General features: G+C 42.4%; 1 protein-coding gene across 1 annotated transcript in view; it reads right to left on the reverse strand.

Annotated features, from left to right (window-relative positions):
* LOC122808140 overlaps positions 1 to 20,020 on the reverse strand; it is a 524,042-nt gene that overhangs the window by 157,965 nt on the left and 346,057 nt on the right. The window contains exon 12 of the mRNA XM_044079110.1: positions 14,716 to 14,759. Coding sequence (XP_043935045.1) covers positions 14,716 to 14,759 — 44 coding nt within the window. The remainder of the gene's footprint in view (positions 1 to 14,715; positions 14,760 to 20,020) is intronic.

Below are 20,020 nucleotides of genomic sequence, written 5' to 3' on the forward strand. Positions count from 1 at the left end.
ATAGCTAGGCTTGTATATGCCCTAGGGCCGATAGGTTCATAGGTTCATGAACCTATGAACCTATCTGCCCTAGGGCATTTATAAGCCTAGCCAGAATGTGTTTGGCTTTCGCCACCATTTTAAATTAATTTTGCTATGCCCTTTTTCAAGGTTAGTATACTCTGCCTCTGTCTAACAGTGACACAGAAGTGATACCAGGGGTAAACCTACAATCTCCCATCCACTCATCAAGATTCCTCTTGAAGAGAGTCAATGAGGGACTCTGCCTAACCTGGACTGGGATTTTATTCCAGAGTGAAGGGAGCCTCTGGGTTATGAATCTGTCCCTCCAGCACGTCCTATTTATTTCAGTGCTGAGGTTCAAGTCTCTCGAGCGCATAGCTCGATGGGATTTGGATTTTCTGAGGTGCAGCATGTCCATTAATTCCGGGTTGGACATGGCTTTATACGTCAGGCACAGATCGCCTCTGAGCAGGCGGTATGCCACTGAGTAGAGCTGGAGTTTCTTTAACCGGGCAGCATATGGCATCTGTTTGAGCCCTTTGATCCTCTTGCTGAGGTACTTTTGGGGTCTTTCCAGTTGCTGCAGGTGTCTAGTAAGGTACATCCCAAAAGGGGCATTGTACTCTATTATGGGCCTGATGAGGGGTGAGTAAAGAGGCACAATGACCTCCCCTGATCTAGATGTGAATCCCTTCATGATTAGGTGGGCTATATAAAATGTTTTTCTAACCACTTTGGCCACGTGGTTGTCAAATGAGAGATTGCTATCAACTTGGGTACCCAGGTCCCCAATTACTTCTTTCATACTTAATGGATTACCACCTATGTGGTAATTTGTGGGCACTTGGTTTTTGCCAAAGGGGATGACTACACTTTTTTGCATTTAGCTTGAGGCCATGGCTCTGGCACCAGTTGTCTGTTTCTATGAGGCCCTTTTCTAGGATGCTTGTGTCGGCTGGAGAGTCTATTATGGCGCCCAGTTTGCAGTCATTTGTGAACTTGGTCAGCCACAGTCCTTCCGTGTTAGCCTGTACCTCCGAGAAATATATACCGAACAAGAGAGGTCCCAGGACTGAGCCTTGTGGGAGGTCACTTGTAACTGGTGTGGAGACTGATATGGCTCCAGCAATTCTAACCATGTGGGTTCTCTCCTTGAGCCAAAGAAAGAGAGCTCCAGACAAAGAAAACCAGGTCCGATGATGAAATAAAATTTCTTCCTTACTTTATTACAGTCCACAAGTATACATTAAGCGCTTTTCGTCATACCATTTGGGATGACTTCTTCAGATAAAATAAATATAGCAGCCTCCAGCTTAAATACTCCATTCAAAACCAATTATCTAATTAACAAAATGAGTTACTTTAAATTAAATGCAGGATGTTAGAAAAGAATCCGCCCCAGGAGTTAAATGGGTGATCCTAGACTACAAACTGTGTAAAAGCATGTATGTGAATCTTTCTTAAAGCGTTAAAAAGCTCATAGCTAACCTAAATCTCACTCCAACCCAGACCCCAATAAAATTTATACATAAAAGCAAAAGAATCAAAATGTGTATAGGAGGGTCAGAGCTTATGAGACCAAAACTGAAACTAAAATATTAGCTATAAAATATCCACCTAGTTGGATTACACCTTCCAGGATAGTATTAAGGGAGGGATAGAATATGCCTTTCCAGTAGGAAGAAAGGAGATAGTTCCTAGCCCATAAAAGATGATATAAATGGCTAACTGTCAAGGGAGCCTAGTTCTATTTTAAAATTACCTAAGTTCGTAGAATCTCATAGGTTGTTTAAACTAATGGTACACTTTACAGTAGTCCCAATCTAATGAATTAAGTGGACCCTACAGGACGCCTGATATTAATTGAGCTTAAAATTAGATGTTATCTATTTAGGCTTTTAAGTTTTAAGAGGCATGAAATGTTGCAGTGTTCATTTAATCCTGGTTCCAGGAAGGCATTTGTTCTAAACTGCCAGGATAATTCATGTTCTTCTAGTAATAGATTATATGGGCCTCTTCTACTATCTGGTTTCACTTGGTCCAGCCCCACAAATTTAAAACTGTGGTCAGGAAAGGTAGAGATATGTTTGGCCAAGGCATTGTCCATCTTCATATTAGAGATAGCATTGATATGCTCATATATTCTATCTCGCAACCTCCTTTCCGTCTTTCCTATGTAGAAGCATGTACAATTAGAGCATAAAGCTCCATACACTACTATTTTGGAGTTACAATTCAATTTATAATTGAGAGTATAGGTCTTATTATTGATTGTCTGTTTATTACCCTTCTTGATATGTTTACAATATTTACAACAACCACAACTAAAAGTCCCTTTTGTCTTTGATGTTAGAGGCTCGACTCTCTAAGAGTACTTTTAGGTTTTTACCCCTCCTATATGTAATTCTAAGAGGGGAACTAAAAAGTGGAGAACACCTTTTATCATATAAAAGTGTAGTCCAGTTTTTGTCTAGGATGTTTCTAATCATATTACTTTCCAGGCTGAATGTCATAATAAATCTAAAACACTCCCCCTGAGTACTGATAGTGGGCCTATCCACACTAAGGTCGATCTCATTTTGTTCGGGGACTCCCAAGCCTATGTTGGAATGATCATCCATTGAACCCTGGCCTGCCAGTATATCCACTGAGTCATTATGGGTATTCTTTACCCTTAATAAGGGGACAATTATCCCGTTATCTCTCATTTTAACCTCATCGAAGATGGCTTTGAGAAATGCCCTGGGGTACCCCCTATGATGGAACATATCTTCAGTAAGTCCACATTCAGAAATAAAGTCGTCGTCTCGTGTTACCATACGGGCTACTCTAATGGCTTGCCCCTTGACAATAGCTTTCTTTTGACAGTAGGGATGTGAGCTCGTAAAATGTAGGAAGGAATTACTATAGGTAGCCTTCCTATAGATCTTGGCATAAAATTGTCTATTTGCCCTATCTTTTGTCAACTTAATGTCAAGGTAGCTAATTACAGTTTCCTGAAAATCGGACGTGAATTTAAGGAAGCTTGTGGTACTATTCAAATAGTTAACTAAATCGATTCCTGTGTTCTCATTTCCATGGAGACAAATAAAAATGTCATCCAGGAATCTGGTGTAGTATTTGATGTTATGTGAGAACCGTTCCGAGTTCAGGATGTATTCAGTCTCCCAGTAGGCCATAACTGTGTTTGCAAAACTGGCTCCCACTGGGGACCCCATAGCTATTCTATATTTCTGCAGGTAATAGTCGTTATCAAATAGAAAGAAATTATTAGTGAGGATTATGTCAAGTAGAGATGTGACTAAATAAACTTCATTATTCGGGGCTCCCTTTTTAACTAGATATAAATTCACCCATTCAAGACCTATATCGTGTGGTATTGAAGTGTATAAGTCAACCACATCTACTGTGAGGAAATTAAGTTCCTCATTAAATTCTATTCCATTGATTTTGGCCAAAAAGGCCCATGAATCTTTACTAATTTGAGTTTCATTAGCTAGATATTTTTTCAAGATGTTATCCACTAATTTTGCGCTTGCATAGGTTATAGAGTTTCTTCCATCAATCAATGGCCTAAATGGAGGATTCTGTAGATTTTTATGTATTTTTGGTGTTGCGAAAAAAACAGGAATTCTGGGCCATTCACTTTTGATATAGTTGTACATATCTATATCTATATAACCCTCAATAAACAAGTCGCTGAAATAACTTTTCACCAGTCTGTGTGCACGGTTCATTTCGTTCACACTCACTTTTTGGTAAGTATCATTATCAAACATAATAGAAACTCTCTGAATGTAATCATAATGGTCAAACAGGGCAAGCCCCCCTCCCTTATCAGGTTTAATTGCCCTCACATTAAGTGTTTTAAATAGTTTGAGGAAGTCTTTTTCTTCAACTGTGATGTTAGGTTGCCTGTTCTTATTGTTATTCGTAAAGACCGCCAAACACCTCAAGTCTAGTTCCATGATGTCCTCGAATAACTGGAGGGTTGGGTCCAAGGGAGGGTTGTAGTCACTCGGGATATAGTAGGTAGAGGTAATATGGTCAGATTTACCTAGAAGTAAATGCAGGTTAAGTTTTCTTACAAACAATTTCAAATCCTTAATGCTCTCCACTAAGTCCATGTGTTGATTAGGGATGAATGTGTAACCCTTAGCCAACAGTTCCACAAAGCAGGGGTCTATATCTAAACTAGAGTAATTGTATATTTTAAAGTCCCCTGTTCTGTTAGTAAGGATCATAGGTAGTTCAACCACATTAACTATCTCCTCTGTTTGTTCAAGGGGCGTTGGTTGTTTTTTTGAACCCTTTGATTGTAAAAATTCTTTTTTGGAATAGCCCCTTGATATGCATAGTTAAAATTATCCTCCTGGTCATAGTAGTTGGAATTGTTAACATCCCTCTCTATTTCTCCTGAGTCGATTAGTCCATGTATTCCCTTCAGGTTCTGGGTTGTTTCTTCCATTGAGGTTAGTACGAACCTCTTCATTATTATTGCTAAAATCATCGGTCTCTGTAACTGCAACATCTTCCCCCGCTGTACCTAACGTACCATGGTTCGTTTGGGACAGTGGTGGTTTAGGGTAAGCTGTACCGTTCTCGTAAGCTAAACGGTCCCTTGCCATTTTCTTGTTTTTATTGGATTTAAGTCTTAACAAAAGCTGGTCAATGGTGGAGAAAGATCTGTCGTAGTCGTACTTGTAACGGGGGAACTCAGCACTAGAAAGGATTTCCCCGTTCAGTTCTTTGACATCATTGGATAAATCAATAATCTGTAAACCGTTCTGTTCTCTCCTTGAGCCAGTTTGCAACCCATCTAGTGACATAGGGGTTTATATTTAAGCTGGTGAGCTTATCTATAATGCCTGAGTGGGGTATTGTATCGAAGGCTTTTGCAAGGTCCAGGTAGGCTGTGTGGACCACCTTCCCCTCGTCAATGGCCTTGGTGACTGTTTCAAAGAAATTGACCAGGTTTAAGAGGCAGGATCTGCCCTTAAAGGCAAACTGGGTAGGATCCAGTGTCTGTAGGTCCCCAATATCTTTATTTATGAGGTCCATGATGATCCTTTCCATAGCTTTGTAGACCAAGCTAGTCAGGCTTATGGGGGCGATAGTTTCCAGGGTCCGTAGAGGCTCCACCTTTGTGGAGTGGGACCACTGTTGCTGTACGCCATTCTGTGGGCACATATCCTGTAGTGAGGCTGAGATTGTATAGCCGTTTTATTTGAGGGATTAGTTCCTCTTGGAGTTCATGTAGGACGCAACCTGGGACGCCATCTGGTCCCATGGAAGCAGTGTTTTTTGCTTTGGAGAGGGCAGCCTTCACCTGAGCATCAGAGATGTTTGGGAGGCAGCCCTCTGCCGGGATAGATACTTGCTCTTTTGGGGGGGGGGTGGAGAAGTTTGCACTGAACCTGTCTGCCAGGATATTGGTGATGTCTGTGGGTTCAGTGTATTTTTTGTCGTTTAGAATCAACTCAGAACAAGTCTGGGAGTTGCATCCCTGGTTTCTAACATAACTGAAAAAAGCCTTATGATTGTCTTTGGTACTAGGCTATGAACCTATGTATGGCTTGATTGAGGGACAGGTCATTGACCACCTTGGGCATGAAGGATGGGTTTGTCCAGAGGATAACCCTGTCCTTTTGGAAAACTATTAAGGGAGGAGTAGCAATGAGGGCTTGGAGTTTGGACACTCTTCTGGCTGAGGTTAGGGCCACTAATAGAAAAGTTTTCCATGTAGAGTGCTTTAATGAGGCTTTGTCTGCTGGCTCAAAGGGAGGTAGCGCAAGCTTCTTGAGTGTGTAGTTGAGGTTCCAAGGCAGGTGGTGGGTTTTCTATAGGGGCCTAAGGTGCAGTACTCTTTTGAGGAAGAGTTTGCAAGGGAATCTAGGATGGTAATGGGGGATCCAGATGCAGGCATGCTGAAATAGCAGACAGATGGGGTTTGATGGCTGAATAAGCCAATCCAGTCTGTAGTAGCTCACACAAATAGGACACCAATAGAGGGGGGTTCACTGAGAAGCAGATCCAACTGTCCAATGACACCAAATAGTGAATCTTTTCCACATGGAGAGATATTATTTCCTTGTATTCAGTTTCCTGGACTCCTGCAGGACATTGCGCACATCCTCATTGTAAAGGTGTCTAAATGGGATCAAAATTCCTATCAGCCACAGGGTAAAGAGCAGAATCTGCCACTGTGGATGGGTTAGTGACCCCTTTTGCTGTGAGAAGGTCCACTCTGGGGGGGTACAACTTGTGGTGATTGCCCTTGGTCAAGTATAGGAGTAAGGGGAACCAGTATTGTCTGGGCCATTTTCGGATTGTGAGTGGGAAGGGGGGGGATGCATATAGATATTTCCCCTTCCATGAAATTGAGAAGGCATCTGCTCCCAGTGCCTGTGGTTTGGGTGTCCTGGTGCAAAAAGGAAGTTGCCTGTTGATGGTGGAGGCAAACAGGTCTATTTGAGGTATACCCCACCTGTGGACCAGATCCAGGACATTTCTGTGCAGCATCCATTCGTGGTAGTTTGTGCTAGTTCTGCTCAAATAATCTGCCCGTTTGTTGTAGAGAAAGGGAATGTAGGTCACCTGCAGGGGGATTCCATTTGAGGTAGCCAATTCCTAGACTAAAAGGGTGAGCCTGCAGAGCAGGTAGGACTTGGTCCCTCCCTGTTTGTTGATATACCACAGTACAGTGGTGTCTGTGTATATCAGAAGTGGCCCCTGTTTTAAGAAAGGTTGAAATGCCAGGAGGGCTAGAAGGATTGCCCTTAATCTCTCTGGCATTGATGTGTTCTGATTTGAGGTGATTTGTCCACAGGCCCTGCACCTGTCTGTGTCTGAGGGTGGCTCCCCATCCCAGGTCTGAGGCATCTGTGTGCATATCCGGAGTAGGTTGCGGTGGTTGGAGTGGGAGACCTGGGTTGCATTTTACCTGACCAACCATCATAGTATTTCCTTTTTTAGGCAGGGTAGATGGGGCACAATGTGCTCCAGAGGCTGGTTGTGTTGCTTCCAGATTGAGCGAAGGTACCACAGCAGCTTCCTCATGTGCAGCCTTGCTAAAGCAAGCATGGGTATTGTGGGCTGCCATGTAGCCCAGAAGCTTGAGGTACTGCCTTGCAGTCAACTCGGTAGAGTGAAGTACCAGGAAAAGATGTTCTGTGAAGGAGCTCACTTTTGGAGGTGGTAGGTATGCCTCCATGAGAGCTGAGCAGATCCTGTACCCAAAGAACACAATGTTCTGGTGTTGATTGAAGATGGGATTTTGGTAGGTTTATCTGAAATCCCAGTGACTGTAGTAGGGTCACCACAAATGATGTGTCCTTGCAGTATTTCTTGTTTGGCAACCTGGATCAGCATGTCGTCCAGGTAGGGGAATATCTGTATTCCCTTTGTCCTGTAGGGAACCATCACAGGTGCCAAGCATTTGGTAAAAGACTCTGGGTGTGGTGGCAAGTCCAAAGAATAAAGTAGAGAAACTGCAAGTGAGGAGAGCCCGTCAAGAATCTTAAATATTTCCTGTGGGAGGGCCTGATGGGATGTGGAGATGAGCATCCTTTATATCTAATGTAGCCAGGAATCCTTGTGGGATAATAAGAGGAAAAAGGGCTGGCAGGGTTAGCATTTTGAAGGTAGGAACCTTTAGGAAGAGGTTGAGATAGGAGGGGTCTAGAATGGGTCTCCATGGTTTGTCCTTCCTGGGGACCAGGAAGAGCCTTGAACAGAAACCTCTTCCTTCTGCAGAGGAGGGGACTGTCTCTAAAACACCCTGACCGAACAGTGCCTGCACTACTGGTTGTAACAGGTGCAGCTGCTGAGTAGGTGGTAGATGTATGCCCCGCCATATGAGAGGGAAGATCCAGGACATGAAGTGACAGTTTTGAAGAATGGACAGAATCCACTCATCTGAGGTGAGAAGGGTCCAAAGAGGGAGACTGAGAAAGGTGGACAGAAGGAGGGGGTGGAGGAGGCAAGACTGGCAAGTAGTCAGATGCTACCTGCCCTGGCTTGAAAGGGAGCCCTCTGGTTAGAGGGAGGGATTGCTCTAGGAAGAGGAGGTTGTTTCCTTGTGGTCTTATGAGGCCTTGAAGGAGGAGCAGGTCAGGAGTGCTTCCTAATAAACCGAGATTTGGAAGGAAAGTTTGTGAAACTTGGGAATTGGTGAGACAGTACATGTTTTAAGATCCTGCATTTCTTTACCTTTCTGTTGCAGAGATTTAAAGAGGTCTGGCACTTTAGAGCCAAAAAGTGCAGCATTGTCCACAGGGGCATCATTGAGCTTTGCCCTGAAATCATCTGGCAGGGGCTGTAGGTGAACCCAAGAGTATCTGCACATGACGGATGCTGATGTTGCTGACCTGGCTGAGGATTCAGCAGCATCATAACTGCACTTTATAGAGTGCCTGGTAACCTGGGAAGAGAGGACCAGGAGGGGGGACAGTGATGCTTTGGCAAGGAAGTTTGGAATATCTGCCAAATGCTTGTTAGCAGATTGTAAGAGACCAGGTATACTTGGCCATGTGGGTCTGATAGTTTGTGGCTCTTAGTGTAAATCTTTTTGCCTAACCTTTCCATTGTCTTGCTGTCTTTGTCAGCTGGGAGAATGGTGGTAGGGGGCAGTAGTCTGGTAGCTTTGTCAGTGGCAACAGATATAGTTGGCAGGATCAGCTGGTGGGCATTTGGATAAGATGTTTAGCAGTGTCAGGCACTTTTGTAAAGCCTGTCAGGTCTTGTAAGTTCGGGTTCAAAGATGCAGAAGAAAAGGCATCTAGAAAGGCAGGCAGGATGGGGGGGGGGGGGCTGCAGATGTGCTAGGGGTTTCCATATGAATGAGGTCGAAGTATCTCTTTTGTACCTCAGACATTTCTCCCCAGCTTCCAGGCATAGCAGTTTCTCACTCTCCTCAGTCTCTAGATGCCTCAGTCTCTCTGCTGCTTCTATTTCTAAATGCTTGGCCTCCAACGCAAGTCTCTCTAGCTCAAGATAGATTTTTAAGTCCTCTGTGGAAAGATTGATCTGTCCATTTTCTGGGAGCTGTACAGCTCCAAGACCAGTCTGATAGTCCTCCTGGTTGCTGTTCGGCAATGCAGCTGTGACCAAAGCATCAATCATGTCCGCTTTAGTCAGGTTGGTGTGCACCAGTCCTTTAGTCAGGTTGGTGTGCACCAGTCCTTTAGTCAGGTTGGTGTGCACCAGTCCTTTAGTCAGGTTGGTGTGCACCAGTCCTTTAGTCAGGTTGGTGTGCACCAGTCCTTTAGTCAGGTTGGTGTGCACCAGTCCTTTAGTCAGGTTGGTGTGCACCAGTCCTTTAGTCAGGTTGGTGTGCACCAGTCCTTTAGTCAGGTTGGTGTGCACCAGTCCTTTAGTCAGGTTGGTGTGCACCAGTCCTTTAGTCAGGTTGGTGTGCACCAGTCCTTTAGTCAGGTTGGTGTGCACCAGTCCTTTAGTCAGGTTGGTGTGCACCAGTCCTTTAGTCAGGTTGGTGTGCACCAGTCCTTTAGTCAGGTTGGTGTGCACCAGTCCTTTAGTCAGGTTGGTGTGCACCAGTCCTTTAGTCAGGTTGGTATGTACCAGTCCTTTAGTCAGGTTGGTATGTACCAGTCCTTTAGTCAGGTTGGCATGCACCAGTCCTTTAGTCAGGTTGGCATGCACCAGTCCTTTAGTCAGGTTGGTATGTACCAGTCCTTTAGTCAGGTTGGTATGCACCAGTCCTTTAGTCAGGTTGGCATGCACCAGTCCTTTAGTCAGGTTGGTATGCACCAGTCCTTTACCTGGCACATCTCAGCCAACTGGCTCCTTGTCAGCTTGCCATACTCCTCTGCTGACATGCTTGCCTGCTCTCCCTGACTAACTAAGCTAACAAAAAATAAAACAATTGCGATATGAACTCTGAATGTTCACTGCATGGCTGATTGAGAGTACAAACACTTTCAGTGACCACCGTACACAGGCTACAGGAATTCAGTATCCACACCACTACAAACCAATTAATATGTGATGTGGCTATCTCACCACTATCAACCAATTAATATGTGATGGGGATATCCCACCACTGCCAGACAATTAATATTGTGATGGCCCTGCACTGGCCTGGTTTCTCCCTCTCTCTCCACATCCCCAATAAGACTCAACCCTATAGTTGTGCCAGTGTGTGAAGATCTCAGCCGAGTGGTCAAGTCAAATCCTCCAGCACTCTGTCCACCAGTGCTTCGTATTCCTGCCCAAGTATCTGACACACACTCCTGGGCAGAAGGGGGCATAGTTAGTGAACCTGTGCCAGCCTTCCCCAGGGGTGCGTGTGTGTTTGTATATAAAAATAAATACATTTTGTAAATAAAATATGAACATTTTTTGCCACCCCAAACAGTACAACTTCAAAATGGCTAGAGAAGTTCCTTTAAAACAAACGGCTGGTTCTAGAAACATTCTGTTAATGAATAAATCGATGTAGTCTTTTCCAGCCCTGTCCAAGGACTCACTTTTCTGAGCAATAAGGTGTTACGGTATGCAGTTATTAGGTGAGATTCACAGACATGGTATGTAGCAGGTATGGTTAGTAATTTGGGAAACAGAACACTACACCACATTAATATCGATCCTTGCCTGCCTATAGTGCTCAGAAAGGTGTGAATTAGCAGGAACACATGAATAGCTCTGCTAGCATGATGCAAAGTCAACGCTATGCTACAGCCAACAGCCATGATGCAGTAATCTACCAGAGTAGAGGAAGATGGAGGAAAAAGTTACTGCAATGTAAGACATTTCTCAAATGCACGTAGCTTAATATAGACTATTGCACACTCAGTAATATATACGTTCTGTATACTTTGCAGCTGGGTACATATACATCTATAACCACAGAACAGGTGGCAATATTAAAATGTCACCCATTTCGGTAACCTGACATCACTGCTACTACAGTGCAGAAACTGCAGGCTGTTCTCCCTAGATGAAAGGGTACAGTACTGCTCACTGAAAACTAGCCCTTAGTGCACAGTTATGGTTATCAGCTGTACAGGAAAGGTTATAGTTTTATAAACTCTATGCAATTTAATTTTCATCAAGAATCCGGCAGGGGAGAACTTGCTCCCTACACAAGTAAATACAGTGTACAAACACACCTGCAATTAAGCATACAAACCCTCTCCTGTTACCCTCCCCCTGCCAATATGTTCCATGTCAATTATATTTTAAGCAGAAGCTGTAACTCAGTCTACCCAGGGAATGTACTTTATGCAACAACTGCACAGTGATAAGGGCAAGGTACATATGCTGCTGATGTGCATACCTTTAAGCCACTGTTACCCTCTGCCTCACCCCTGCCCCAAATATTGTTTGAGTCTTCCATCTATTGGTTTTGGACCCATCATGTGTAGTTTACTAACATCCTCCTAACTCCAGTAACTAGATCTAAACCCACCATATCTCTCTAATGTGTTTTCTCAGCATCCCTCAACATTAGTTTACCCTCCACACTCAAAGCTCCTCCACCCTACATGCTGGGGACACACACCCCCATGATGTGCATCTTCCCACCCTCCTGATCTGACCAGATGTGCATCTTCCCATCCCCCTGATCTGACCAGATGTGCATCTTCCCATCCACCTCATCTGACCATTCTCTCCAGTCCCCATTTTTGTTAACACTCTGCACAGCAAAATTTTTTGGTGCACTGAGCAAGTGCAAAATTGCACATTTTTCCAAGTTGTACACAACAATGCGCTATTATCCAAACAATTCTGCCCACAAAATTAATTGCGTACAAGTACTGCACTCAACAGGATCGCTCATGCATCTAGCACATACAAAAGATCATGTCTATTAATTACTCCTGCCCATCTAGCAGCGGAAAACTAGTTCATAGGTTCATAGATGTTTACTAGGTCAATGACCACAAGGGTCTTTTTAAGCCTAGCCATTCATCCCAAATCTTTGACAAGTTCTGATACCCTTAAAGTGTAAGCATGACAAGTCACATGAATATTAAAGTTCCTTCTTCTAGCTGAAAAGTGTAATTTGTGAATGTTCTACAGTCTTGAAATCAACTTGTGGCAAGAAGGACCCAACTTCCCAACAGGAGCTTTCAGATACTGCATGCAGCTGTTACATCAGGTACTGGCCAGTGTGAGTTGGATACAGCACTGATCCACCTGGACCTTTTTTTAGGGTCAGCGTGAAAGACTGAGGTGGAGGGATTTCAACTCTAGACCACAAAGCAGCTCATTAACTCATAGCCTTAATTCTCTACATCGATTGTTAGACTAGAAGAACATGAACACTCGACCGCAGATTAAAAGTCTGATGCTCTAACAACTGAGGCCTCTGGCAGTTCAGTTCCTGTAGACAGGTAATCACAGCTACATCACATCTTACAATATCAGACAATTAAAATTCAGAATGTTATGGTCTGTTAGATGCTTACACAATTAGTATCACCACCTTAAAAATCTCATTTTATGTGCAGATGACACTAATACCATAAATCGCATGTACAAGACAAACGTTCCTGGGACCTGGACAGATTACAGACTTGATTACAATGTAGATCACTGCTTAAATCCAGTTAATTACTCCACCTCTCCTGCTGGGACTGCCATCAAAAAGGTTTTCCCAGTAAGCAGAATTGTGTGGATAATTGCCTGTTATTTATACTTTAGCCTCAGGATAGATCTTAACCCATCATCACATGCACACAGCAGACCAATACAAAATGTAAACAGGCACACACACCCCATCCGACACAGGGACAACTGGTACTTATGAACAACAAAGCTGCTAGCTGAGAATCATACAAACATGCAGTGTAGACAAGTTCCATTATAACTTGTTTAGAAATCAAAATCTCTATTTTTCCTGATTTTTCTTTTTTTAGGATTGTCATCCAATAGCTTTGTTGCTCAGAAGTATCAGTTTTCCCTGTAGTGCAGTGTTTTTCTTATGGAAGAGGGGTATCTTTACCCCCCTCCCCAATGGAAAAACTATAGTGCCTTAGGCACAAGGATCTGTGATTTTATATTTATATCTATCTCTATATCCATCTATATATCTATCTATATTTATATATATTATATCTATATTTATATATCTATATCTTTATATACACACACACACACGATACATACCAATTTTAGAGTTTTCTAAAAAAAATTGATATGAACCAAATCACCTAAGAAAAAAGGTATAGTAACCAAATCTGTTCATATCATGAATACAATGTGTACTTCACGTATGTTTATCCAGGCATGTTCAACTTTTAACTTGCCTTACACACGTTTCATATGCAGTTAACCAAAATATGTGCTTCTGGTCATATTTACTTTTTTTTTTTTTTTTTTTTTTTTTAAATGTCTACTTTACTCCTTTTACAAGGTTCATATTCAGTTATCCATTTCATAAAACATTTTATTACAAAATTACTTTTACTACAACAAACATACCACAAAATAACTAGATTTGCCACTATCCTTACAACTGCCACCACTGCCTAGCGCTCGCCCAACTCCTACCCCAGCTTCAAAACCGCACACACTGCGTTATACAAACCTTCCTTCCTGCCCTTCCGTCTCCACCCTGGCATCCTCTCACACCCCTAATCCTACCCTCCGCACCTCTAGCCAACAACTCCTGGACACTTACTGAGCACACAAATACGCTGGTAAGCTACTTTACAAATTTACTATAGCCCAGGCTTGGAACAAACTCCCTGCTCATATTAGATCCATTTCCCATCCTAAACGCTTCAAAAAGGAACTTAAACTTCACCTACTAAACAACCAGTCTTGCCCCTGTAATGACCCCACCTAACCTCCTACACTGATGAATTCAACAAAACCTTACTGTTTTACTCCAACCTCACTGACTATTAACTAATCCACCTCTTAGTTTACCTCCCTTGTCCAACTACAAATTGCACCCTTACCCTACTTTCACCACATGTACATATGTAAATATTCCTCTCTCATATCTAAATACCTCTCTCTATTACTTAACACAATATATCAATCTCTCTCTATGTAAGGTCAATTGCTGCTTTTTTTTTCATTGTATAAAAAAATCATGAGTGTTGTACTTCACAGTCGTATAAACATTAAATTATGTATTGTAAATTTCTTTATATTGGAGCGTAAATTTTATGCACCTTAAACTGCCTGTATCGGAGCTTTTCTCCTCGGGTCTCCACTGAAAATGGGCCTCTGGCCCAGTTGGACTATATATTTTTGTGTTGACATTTGTTAACCGGGTTAAACATGTTCTTGTGAACAAAGATGATGCTGTTTTAACAAAAAAGTAAAAATGAACCTTCATGGAATAACAAATTTATAAATTAAAAAGGGAAAACAAACTTGAGTAAACTGGAGAAAGTTACAACCCATCATCAAACTACAGCCCAAAAGTAACAAAGTCCAGCTGCTGAAGGTTCTAATCCCTATTGCTTGTCAGTTACTCTGGGCTTAATTGAAAGTGGCAAGTTAAACCTCTTCTTGGGTAACCCATCAGTTTTGGGCTGGATTAAGGTGACATCAGAGTTGCACCCCGGACTAGAGGTAAAGGTAGTTAGTAGTTCATACCTTTAAATCCTCTGTCCTATATCTACAATGTTTGGCAATTGCATAAGGTCAGTGCAGACATGCATGGCAGGAAAAGTGTTGCCACTTGCTTAATCAAAAAGCTGCCAACAAAAAAATAGGAAACAAACTTACTTCATGTTGAACAAATCTTCAAACTGGCCAGGGTAGCTGAATTTCTGAGGAGGGGAAAAAGAACAGTTAGTAAAAGTTTTCATGTTTATAAAGTCTCCATACAGTTTTTTTTTTTTTGTAAATGAAATATTGTGATCCCTCCGACTTGAGACAAGTACAGTTGCAAAAAAGGAGGTAAATTTATAAAAAAGAAAGCATTAAAATGTTACACCTTTTAGGGATCATATCAGTTTTAATCTAGATTTTCATGGAACATTCTGCTTACAGAAAAATTGAGGGCACTTTACATCAGCAGCTATTTTAATCCACTAACTTTACACTGGCTTCACATGGAGGACAGGACAGATCATGAAGGCACCATGTCAGAGAGAATCGATGAAGCTTTTTTTAAGGAATCACCAACAGTGATTATAATTGGCCACTTCTAATAATTACAGAACCTAAGCAGCAGAGGCTGTAATCACAGGATAACACAAGGATACAGCTGACACCCTGTTTAACACTCACTGCAGAACTACTCAATAGTCTGTCAACAAAATGAGGACATTCGGTACAAATTAAAGGATACAGATGGTGAAAAAAATCCATGAACAAACAGAACATCCAAAATGTTAAGCCTGTATCTTGAGATACAATATGCTGGTAATGACATTTTAAAAGGCAGTAATATCACATTTCAGTAACAAAAAAGGTAGGGAAGAACAGCCCCTGGGTAGATATCAGTGTGGTGCATCTTTTAAGAGCAAATACCCCCCCCCCCCCAAGTCATGGTTACTAATAGTACACAGTTTACTATCCAATATGCTAGTAGTACAAGCCTAGCCCAGCAGTGACCATATGTAAAAAGAGCTACCCCACTGCTGCACATTTTACTTTAAATAAAAGCCTGTTATCCAAATCCGAACACAATATATACCATTTAAGGCTGAAATGGAACACTTGGCAAAAACGTTCATTTATTAAATTGATAGCTTGAAATAACATTTAACATACTGCCGTAATACTGCTAAGCAAGTTCAGTTCATGTCTGCGTAGAATAAAAAGATGTTTGATGAAGTGATTAAAATACAAATAAAGGTATCGATGATTTTATTCATGTTCCTCAAAAGGCCAAAACAGTTTAATAGCTTTGAAAACTGAATATGTGGATAAGTCAGCATTAAAGCACCAAACTCACCTTTTGTGTGAGCTGGGCAAGTGTATTGTTCCTCTGCAGAGTATATACCTGGAATTTAAAACTACAGATGTGGGAACTGGTTGGAGGGGAGTGTAACAGTACCCATGTAAACCAGTTTGAGCCTATAAGCGTTTCACTGTGCAAGTCTCAGACACCCCATAGCATCCTCTCCAACAGAAGCTTTTTAACTGCAGTGCTACTACAAAGGGTTTTAAAGGCATTTCTAAAAACTGTCAAAGCAGTAGGATCATCTATACAGACCATTACAGGTCACCTACATAGTTGTATGGACTCAGCAATACCTGACAGGACCAAATCATCTTCCTCAAGGAAGAGTAAACCTGTCTTGGTGGACAGCAGCAATAGACAAACTCTATAATAGAAGGAAAAAATCTCTGTCCAGGGCCAAGAAGGAGCAGGTGCAAGTTAGAAGCAATCTCTGCTTTGTCTGAACAAGCAAACAAGGTCACTGGTGAAATCTTTTAAGGCTAACTTGAGTCCAAATTGGCCACATACACCAAGGACAATCATAAGGCCTTCTTCACATATGTCCGCAATCTCAAAGGCAACACCCAAATCTGCTCTGAATTGGTGGTCAGTAACATCACATGCACAAATGCCATAGACATAGCCAACCTGCTTGCAGACAGGTACAGGGAAAACTTCACCCCCCATCCCCCCATCAGTAAACCAGGACATCCCCAGCACCTGACCCCCCCCTCCCCTCATCACCAGGGAGCAGGTCCTTAATGCCCTCTCAAAGGCAACAAATAGTCTCCATGGGACAAAATAAAATCCCTGGCTGTAACCTACATGAACTCAGGTATGAGCGCTCAGCTCCATTAGACACCCTATTAAATCAAAGCCTGAGCACCGGCTTCATCCCAGCTGAATAGAGGACAACTGTCATCCCTCTACACAAAAGTGAGTGTCCACTGACCCTGACAATTATAGGCCAATCAGCCTAACTAGCCTGATCTGCAAGGCCATGGAACACATTATCATGGACCTTACAAACAAGGACATTGGCAACTTCCAAATGCTCGACTCCACACAGTTTGGTTTTGTCAAAGGGAGATCATGCCTGTTAAACTTGGTTGACTTTTTTTGAAACAGTCACCAAATCCATGGACGAGGGGGAAGATGGTGCACATCTCATACCTTGACCTAGCCAAAGCCTTTGACACTATTCCCCACTCGGGCATAACAGATACTCTCCCAGCTAGGCATCAACCCATATGTTAGCAGGTGGGTAGTTAAATGGCTCACTGATAGAACCCACTCAGTCAAAGTAGGGGAAGCCACCTCTAGCAGTAGACTTGTAATGAGCTGTGTACTCCATGGATCGGGCTTGGGGCCTCTGTTTGGGATATACTTTTCTGAGGTGCACGCCAAAACTAGTGGTCTGTGGCTGACCAAGTTTGCAGATGACTGCAAGCTGGGCACTGTCAAATTTCCCTAGTGATGTGAACATCCTCCAAGAGGGCCTTACACAAACTAATGACTGGTGCCAGAAGCATGGCCTCAAACTGAATGCCAAGAAATGCATCATTATCCCCCTTTAGGGAAAACATCATCCCCACTAATTATCACATTAATAACAATGTAGTAAGCTTGCAATCAGTCATGAGGGACTTGATGGCAACCTGACTTTTGACCACCACGTTGCCTCCGTTCTACAGAATTCATTCTACATGGCCCACATCATAAATAAGGGTATTTCATCCAGGAACAAGGAGGTCATAACATCCCTGTACTTTTCCCTTATCAGACCCACTATAAAGTACAATGCCCCCTTTGGAATGCATCTTGCCAAGCACATGCAGCAGTTGGGGGAGACCACATAGGTTCCTGACCAGGAAAATCCATGGACTCAAATCCCTATCCTACACAGATTGGCTAAAAGCCCTGTCCCCTACTCAGTTTCATACAGACTGCTCAGGTGACCGGTGTCTGGCATACAAGGCCATTTCAGACCCAGCCATGATGGAGTTGCTGCATATCCGTAAGACAAACTCCACTTGTGCAACCCGCACGCAAGGCCTTAACCTGGTCTGTGACATTAATAGAACTTGTTGGCAGGACAGATGCGTGTTGCAAAGACTCCCCCATCTGTGGGATACACTCCCTCTCCATGTCAAGCAGAGTACCTCTAAGAGGAACCTGGACAACTGCATGGGAAACTGAAAATATACCCCTGGGATCCCACCTGTGTCCCTGCTGGACAGGGGAAACTGCTGCTGACTTTGAGGGAACATGGGTGAAATTCTTGGCTAGGCTTCTAAGGGCCTCCAGGCCAATAGCCTAGTATCATCCTATGAAACTATGACTTGTACTGAAACAGGCACAAGGACAACGGTTGTGCTGCATTTCTGATTTAATTCTAGGCACATAGTCCAGTCTAAGGTAAGATGAAAGGAATTCAGATAAACTAGTTGTTTTGCCTCAGATTGGTCTAATGTACAACCAGAATGCTCCATAAACGGTCCTAAAAAGATAGGAGTTTCTAAAAACTACAATTATCAGAAATATCCCCCAAGTTTAAAGTGGCTCCAAATAAATGAGGGAGAATATCCCTTTGCTTCCTCCGCTAAACACAGAAAGTGTGATAAGAGACTTAGGGACACAGGTGGACAGTGGTCTCACCTTCAATAACCACATCGCACAACAGTCAGGAAATCCTATGTGGCACACCTCATCACGAAGGGCTTTTCATCCAGAAAAAAGGAGGTCATTGTCCCACTGTACTCATCCCTCATTAGACCCATTATAGAATAAAATGCCCCATTTGGTATGTACCTCTCAAGACATCTGCAACAACTGGAAAGGCCTCAGAAATACCTCACTAAAAGAATCACAGGCCTAAAGCAGATGCCCTACGCTGACCGCCTTAAAAAAACCCAGCTATAATGTCGCATATCGTCTACTCAGAGGTGATCTCTGCTTAACATACAAGGCCATGTCAAACCCAGAGCTGTTGGACATGCTACACTTAAAGAAATCCCAATCCCTCAGAGCTACACGCTCCAGGGATCTAAACCTTGTCATCACAATAAACAAAACATGCTGGAGGGATAGGTTCCTGACCCAGAGACTCCCCAGACTCTGGAATAGATTGCCCATACATGTCAAGCAGAGTGCCTCTTTGGTCCTCTTCAAGAGGAACCTTGATGATTGGATGGGAGAAAGGAAATTCACCCCAGGGATCACGTCAGTCGCCCTGCTAGACAGGGGTCCAGGAAAGTAAATAATGTGGGAAGAAATAGCCAGGGAACTGTTATGGCTAGGCTTGTATAGGCCCTAGGGCTGATAGCCTAGTACCAACCTATGAACCTATTTCAACCAGTATGCCTCCAGAAGGATGCGAGATAACTCACAAGTTGAATAAATATGTCCTTTATTAAAATAAATACATACATACTGCAAAATACAGTAAAACAAACTCAGTAAAACAAAACTCTTTTCATCCCACCATAAGTGAGACTTCTTCAGGTAAAATAATTCATTCATATTCACAGCATTTAAATATATTTCTTTACTTAACCAAGCCTCTGCCAGCCAATTAAAATAGGGGGATATACATTGCTCACTAATAATGAATGACAACCTTCTGAGTTAACTCTATGTTAAACCCACATCAAATGTTCTTACAGATGTTGCAGCAATAAAATAGCAACAAACTCCAAAAATTGATAAAACAAGAAATAAAAGAACAAATAAAAGCTAAAAGCTTTTGTGTAAAACAATGTGTTTGTGTATATGAATAAATGAGTTGCTGTTTTGACCCTAAACACTACTGTCCTATGTACTTTCAAATGGGCTAAAAAAAGGTCTTGGAACTAAAACCATAACATTCCATTAGGCTAAAATATATAAATCAATATATTACAATGTTTTACAGTATAAAAACTCATTTCTTGCATATCAAATCACCATGGCAGATTTTATAAGTTTTATAAGTTCTATGAGTACCCTTCCCTTTTGGACGTCTCAAAAATGTTACAATTTTAAAATATTATATTGTTGAAATTGGTAAAATAGCCTATCCAAAAGGAAGCAACTAGATTTTTGACAGCCCCAATACATACAAGTCCAATCAGTGGGACGAAAAGCGCTTTGTTTTACTGA

This window comes from Protopterus annectens, chromosome 8.part0 (assembly GCF_019279795.1).
Source record: "Protopterus annectens isolate FY-2018-M chromosome 8.part0, PAN1.0, whole genome shotgun sequence".
NCBI classification, from domain to species: Eukaryota; Metazoa; Chordata; order Ceratodontiformes; family Protopteridae; genus Protopterus; species Protopterus annectens.